This window comes from Rhyacophila brunnea, unplaced genomic scaffold (assembly GCF_057557595.1).
Source record: "Rhyacophila brunnea isolate RB1 unplaced genomic scaffold, BYU_Rbru_1.0 scaffold_10, whole genome shotgun sequence".
Classification (NCBI taxonomy): Eukaryota; Metazoa; Arthropoda; class Insecta; order Trichoptera; family Rhyacophilidae; genus Rhyacophila; species Rhyacophila brunnea.
This window is the reverse complement of record NW_028232752.1, coordinates 41,232,144-41,238,976: the sequence shown is the minus strand read 5'-3', so window position 1 is coordinate 41,238,976 and position 6,833 is coordinate 41,232,144. Positions and strand designations below refer to the sequence as shown.

General features: G+C 32.4%; 1 protein-coding gene across 1 annotated transcript; it reads left to right on the top strand.

The window, feature by feature from the left end:
• Positions 1-440: 440 nt before the first annotated feature.
• On the top strand, positions 441-6,797 carry LOC147079209 (complex III assembly factor LYRM7). Its single transcript, XM_085954244.1, has 4 exons — positions 441-604; positions 701-844; positions 2,603-2,684; positions 6,397-6,797. The coding sequence occupies exons 1-4, from the start codon at positions 584-586 to the stop codon at positions 6,498-6,500; spliced, it is 351 nt and encodes a 116-aa protein (XP_085810370.1). The 5' UTR covers positions 441-583; the 3' UTR covers positions 6,501-6,797.
• Positions 6,798-6,833: the final 36 nt, after the last annotated feature.

Sequence of the window (6,833 nt, the reverse complement as noted above, 5' to 3'; positions counted from 1 at the left end):
TACTATATTTTTTCCCCCAAATACTATATTTTTTTTTTGGCTGTATCTTATAATTACGCTCAGTGCTGCCAACCGTACTATAATTATAGTATTTGTACTATAATTTTGGTCCGCGTACTATACGATATAAAACAGGTACAGTACGCCCAAAATACTATAATTTCGCAATATAATAAGATTTAGAGAACTTGGGTAAAAAAATTGCTCGAAAAACGTAAAAAAATCTCTTGACTTTGGTTTAAAGTGAAATTGCTTGAATTATTCGGTAAGCATTTTTGGTCGGAAGGGGTAACTAAATAAAAAGGGGTCTCGGAGTTTCTCAAATTCTCCGTTTTTTCTTTTTTCTCCGAAACAAAAAACGTACCTACATTTTCAACAGATGACAACACGCAATGTATTTTTTCACCAAATACTATAATTTTGTGGGCTCCTATAATTCCACTTTGAAAAGATGGCAACACTGATGAAATCTAAAACATAACCTCGAAACGTCACTTACATATAATATCTATGGTCGCTATTTGCAATGTAATTTTATTATTTCACAGTCTTCTAAAGTGAATCTAAATACGTATATTCGAAAATGACCTCTCTAAGAAGCGAAGTATAATTAAACCTTATAATTTATAGAACATATTGAAAAACCACGCAATGTCTAATGTCCCTTAAATTGATACTATTGGATACTATTTTTTTCAAGGTGCTGCGATGTTTCAAACAACTTCACAAAACAAGATTATTTATATTTAATGGGGACGATGTAGCTCTCAAACTGTCGAGAGATCAAATAAATTTAGAATTTCGCAAAAGTAAAGATGTAACTGATGAAACATCAATACAGGAGGTATGATATATGAATCTTAAAAACAAATATAGGGACATTTTATAGTGACTCGTTTTCGTGATCGAGGTTTTTGAGACCAAAAACCAAACCAAAACTTACAATCTACTGTAACCCAAAAAGAAGTAGGTTGTGTTGTTTTTGGTCTCAAAACATCTTAACCACAATGACAACATGGAGTACTATAAAATTATCACAACCTAATGGTATCCTAAAGGTATAAAACGTCCGAGATCGATGAAATGGGTACGTTATAGGGAAATTCATGGGTGGCAACGAAATTCATGCATGTGACCGAAAGGAATCCAAACACCTCTAGAGAGATCTTCATCCACCAGTGGATTGATATTTTCCGTGCGTTCCGATACATTCCGTGCGACCAACGCAACAGGTGCGTTGCCAATTAGTTGACCATTAGATACTATTAGCATGTTAATTAAGTGTGGTAATAAAATAGTATTAACAGGTCCACAGTGAATTGAGTTAATGATACCTAGTTATTTAAAAAAGTTTATTATTATTTCCTCTTCAAAGCGGAGCATAATATGCATCTCCACAGAGGGATAGTTATGATGATGGAGTTCTTTTTACTAGAAATGGTTAGCTATTTTACTACCACTACATGCTTCCTTTGCTGCTTTGAAAATATAATAGTCAAATTACATAAATATAACCTTAATGAAATAAAGAAAGCATAGTGCTCGAGTGAGTTTCACCAGGGTTATCATATTTCATTCATATGTCATTCAGAAAGAAGACTTTCATATCTTTATGTTCCATCTATATAGATTATAGAAAAAGGTTTTCTTTAAAATCTTTGTCCCGTGTTTGTTTATACTGTTCTGAATATTGTTATTTTAAATAATGCTTAGCGCCAATTACACTGGCAGATTCAACGATTCACACTGACAATCTGCTCCGATCGCATCTGATCATGAAATTTCGAGTTGACGATTTGTGGCCACAAAGTACAAGGACAGTGAACAGAGTATGTTCCAGAATCAGCCTTCTGTCTATCTTGTCGCCAGCGGTTGCTATGCCTCGTCGATGTGAAAATGATGTATTCTATAATAATATGGCCCAGTGGCGAAGGGTGGAGGTAGGCTGTTAAGATCCGCCATAAATAGTGCACATTAAACTTTTTCAAACATACATATTTGTTATCATTGAAATAAGACTACAATTAACAGATAGTGTAGGTTAGATTTTAAAATTCAATTAAACCCTGAGAAACCAAGCCATAATAGATATTAGTCAAAAAATACATGTCTATCTATAAAATATCTAAAATTATGCAATTAAATCATACATAACTTTGAGTATTTTATAGATAGAATAATATTTTTTATTTATTATAGTTTGGTTTACGCAGGGCTTAATGAATCAAAAAAATGAAGCAAAAATATGTGTAATATGTAGTTTTAATCCAACGAAAACAAATAACTATGAATGAAAAATTGTACACAATTTTGTCGCATTGCCCAAATTAGACCAAATCTATTATGGTTTCGTTTAGGCAGGGTTTAATTGATTTTTAAAAACTAACTAATACCATCTGTAAATTGTAGTCTTAGTTCAATAAAAACAAATACATATGACTAACAAAGTTTAGTGTGCACTATTTATAGCGAATCTTAACAGCTTACCTCCACCCTTCGCCACTGATATGGCCAGACCCGGGGATTTGATCCTGGAACCCACGACATTATAAGCTGACACGTTACCGCTTGGCCGCTGACTTATATTTTTTCTTCATTTTAGTTATTGAACTATGGCTTGGCTGTAGAACATGAACTGCGAACAACTGTTATACAAGCCAAGGAAGTAAAACCAGGTGTTTATGGTGAGTCAACAAGTTTTTTTTTAATTATGCTATTTTTATTTGCAATAATATAAATAAGAATCAAGACTAGCATAACTTTGAGCAGATGAATATATTTAGGTATAAGAAATATCTTGGACTGAGTTTATTTGGAGTGCACGATGTTCGCTTGCTGGGCGAGTGTGTATAGATAGCGAGAGATAATATGGTTAATTGAGTCAGCATTTACTTAGTAGAATTCCATTTTACAAATGATAATATAGATTATATTAAATTCGACAGGATGTTTTTTTATGTCTATTTCAAGACTAGACATTCTTGACAATGAATGGTATTACATCAGAAATAACTATTGACTTAAAAAAAATCATCCATCACAATTTAATATAATTTAAATCAGGCCTGGGAAAACTTTTTATATGAAGGACTACATTAGGAATATAAAAAGAACGGTGGGCCACAACTAAAATACTATTTTTAGACATACAGGCGGACCTCGACTTTCGAACGTTTGACTTTCGCACAATTCGCTATTTCGCACATTTAAAAATAATGGTTTTTTTAAAACGTTGCGCTGTGGGGTAAAGATTCCCCCTCTCACTCGCTCACAAGCAAGTGCATTTCTTGCATCACTTGCATCCTGCTCACACCCGTCACTTTGCTTGTGAGCTAGCTAGGATAGGTTTAGTGAGTGAGAAACGGAAAAACTGCAGTGTTAATACGAACAAAAAGAAATCAAGGACTCATAAACTTCACACGATCGAGACAAAGATGGAAATTATTAGACGTTCTGATAGCGGTGAATCTTTTCCATCAATCGGACGTTCGTATGGTACAAACAGGTCTACGATATTATGTTGTGATAATTGTGGAAATATATTTTTAAAGATTGTTTCCAAAAGACACGGCATAGTTATGGATGAAATGGAAAAATCTTTGTCATCATGGATCAATTATTCAAGCGAAGGCTCTTAGTTTGCACAAAGATTGGAAGGCTAGATTAAAAGAAGATTCTAACACGATTTTCAAGCAAGTAACGGTTGGTTTATATTAAATTCACTGGAGAATCGGCTGATGCCGATAAAGATGCTGCAAAAGAATTTATTTCCTCATTATCCAAAATTATTGAAGATGGAGAATATTCCTCTAGCCAAATATTTAATGTAGACGAGACAGGTTTATTTTGGAAAAAATGCCTAGTCGTACATTCTTATCTAAGGAAGAATCAGTTGCCCCTGGGCATAAACCTTCTAAAAACCGATTGACATTGCTTCTTATTGGAAACTTAGCTTGTGATTTAAAATTGATGCCAATGCTTATTTATCAACCAGAAAATCCCAGAGCATTGAAAGGGAAAGATAAAGAATTGCTTCCAGTCATTTGGTAATCAAATAAAAAAGCCTGGGTTAATATTTAAAGATTGGTTCACTTTAAATTTCGTGCCAGCAGTTAAGCAATATTGTTAAGTTAATAATTTACCATTTAAAATATTTTATTTAAAATAAGAAAAAGAAGAGTGGCAAACAGTTAGCTCTTGATAACTTTTTAAGGGAAACACCCGCAAACCCCACTTAAACATGTCTCTTAAACGCCTCTGAAACATCTTATAGTTACTTGATAAATAAATATTTTAAAATACATACAATTTAAACATTTTTTTACTTCCCTCTACTTTCGAACATTTAACATTCGCACACACTTTCAGGAACCAATTATTTGCGAAAGTCGAGGTCCTCCTGTACATTATTTATTATCATGCAAAAAAAATTTCAACATAAAAAAAATACATGATTCTCTAATAGCCAACAATTTAATGAGAAGAATGAAACTGTTTTACATTTTTCAATATTTTTTTAATGTCATCAAGTCGTCAATCATTAAGATGTTTGATTTTGTTCGAATTAAGACTGTTGTAATATTTGCAGATTTCTTCTTGATGTTGCAATTCATGTACTTATATTCAAATTTTATTTTTAAAAAAGGCGTTAAAATGTAGAAAAAAGTATTTTTTTTAGAAATACGATTAAAGCTCGTGAGCTCCACAGAAATACTTGGCGGGCCATAGTTTTCCCAGGCCTGATTTAAATGATATTGTATTGAAGTGTGCTGTTGGATTTATGAATGCGAATCGTAAAAGTTTTTAACAATGTATAACGTTTTCTCTAATTTTTACATTGTGGATGTTGATATGATATAAATTATGTACAAAAATATTCACCAATTTTTTTGTATGGATAAATTAACTCGTCAAATGTCTGTTCCTAATAAGATCATAATATGGGCCTCCACAGAGTGAAGATTTGTATTAACAGATTTGTTGCTTTTACGAGAAATGGATTTTAGCCATTTGCTCAACCTATTAGGTCCTTACTCTGACTCCAAACACAAATAGAAAAACAATATGTGTATTTTGCTAGACCCAGGATTCAAACGTGGGACCCATGACATTATAAGCTGCTTAGCCATCGTGGGCGTTAAATTATTAGGCCGTGAAAAAATGTGTTGACTAAAATAGCATAAGTTAATGACATTCGTCCTGTGGGAAATGAGTAAGTATGTGAAGAACGTTCTAAATTTGGCTTTAATAATAAGCAAACCATACTTTCTATAAAATATCCGTGTCCGGAGGTTGGAAACATTTGTGTGGACAATTTTTCAATAGAGTTACTACGCCTCCCTTTAAAAAAAATCTAGTCTTGGCACCTCCCCCCCTTTTATTTCATTAAATAATAATACAGACACCTCTTTAAATAGTCAATAATGTACTTACTAATACAAAAATGAAAAAAATAAATAAAAATAAACAAGGTTTTACTACTTTATATTCATTTTTAAATTAATTTGGTTTTCATGTGACGAATGTGCTTGTTTATTAGCACAATCAATTTCAACAGTAGTCAATGATTTGAGTTTCCCCATCTCCACCCGCCATGTATATGCAGCCGCGGTTTGTGTACGGCCGCCTTCCATGACGCTATAAACGTGTCAGAACGAAAAGATTTTAGTGCCACACTGTCCCGAAATTCAAATTCATCATCGTTCATTGACAAATGGATTCTATCATGGGCCCCACATCCTGAAGTGGGCCCTCAGGCCAGGATCTTTGGCGAGCCCACCTACCTGTCGCTGAGGTTAAGAGCAGTGTGGTGCTCTAATGTAGTGTTTCAATTATACACGGGGGTTATCATTTAGGTATATCTATCATCATATAGGTATCACATCAAATTGCAACGCAGAACCACATATTAAAATATTTAATAGTCCTGAAACAAAGCAGTGCCGCATGCGACTTTTTTTTACTAATAATAAAATAATGTGAAAAGTGCATTAGCAAACTAACCAAGAACTCAGTTAACAGATTTTTGTTTGCTTCAATAGGTATATCTGGCGCAGAAATCATTTAAAAATGGAAACATGACGAACTTATTTTTTTTGTAATTTTGATTTCTAAAGCTCCAAATTTTTATGAATGCCTTCACTTTGTCTTTTTTAAATCAGTGAATGCATTAGTGGTCCTTGCATTGATTTATTCAATCATTTTTTTAATTTCAACCAAATAGACAAGTTTAACAACAACATTATCGTTCCTAAACAAATTTGCCTCAAATTTCAACATTATGATTTGACCCTTTTATTAAAATTGGTAGTGGAGGGAAAAGCAAGTATGCTTTTGCAAATATTGTATTAGGTGGCATCACATGGCGTTAAATTAAATAATCTTTTTTTTCCGCAGAAGCACGTGTCAATCCTGATACTGTAAAATTAGATAATTTCCCATTCAATGAAGATGCGGTCATAGAAGCTAGTACCAATACTAAAAAATGTAGCGATAAATAGTATCATTAGTGATAAAATATGATATTTGAACTATTAGTAATTATATTATACTTAGTAGTTTTTAAGTTATTGTTTATGTTTTTGAAAGTTGCACATGAAAAACTTTTTAGTGTGATACAAATATTTTGGATAGTTATAATAAATTATTTGGAGACAAAATAATGTTACAAATTAGGTACCTACCAAAGTTCTCTTTATTTCATACCTGTAAAAATAATTTATTTCATGTTCTAAATATGTAGGTAGAAACTAATTATTGATAATAATTATTACATTCAATAAAATATCAGTATTTATTTTAATGTGTTTTATTTATAAATTTACCACAATATT

Bases quoted from the DNA above. Each gene is read 5' to 3' on its own strand.
- LOC147079209 (XM_085954244.1), top strand. From the start codon at position 584: ATGACCTCTCTAAGAAGCGAA. The intron at 605-700 runs GTATAATTAAAC...ATTTTTTTCAAG, and splicing joins TGACCTCTCTAAGAAGCGAA to GTGCTGCGATGTTTCAAACA. The intron at 2,685-6,396 runs GTGAGTCAACAA...TTTTTTCCGCAG, and splicing joins AGTAAAACCAGGTGTTTATG to AAGCACGTGTCAATCCTGAT.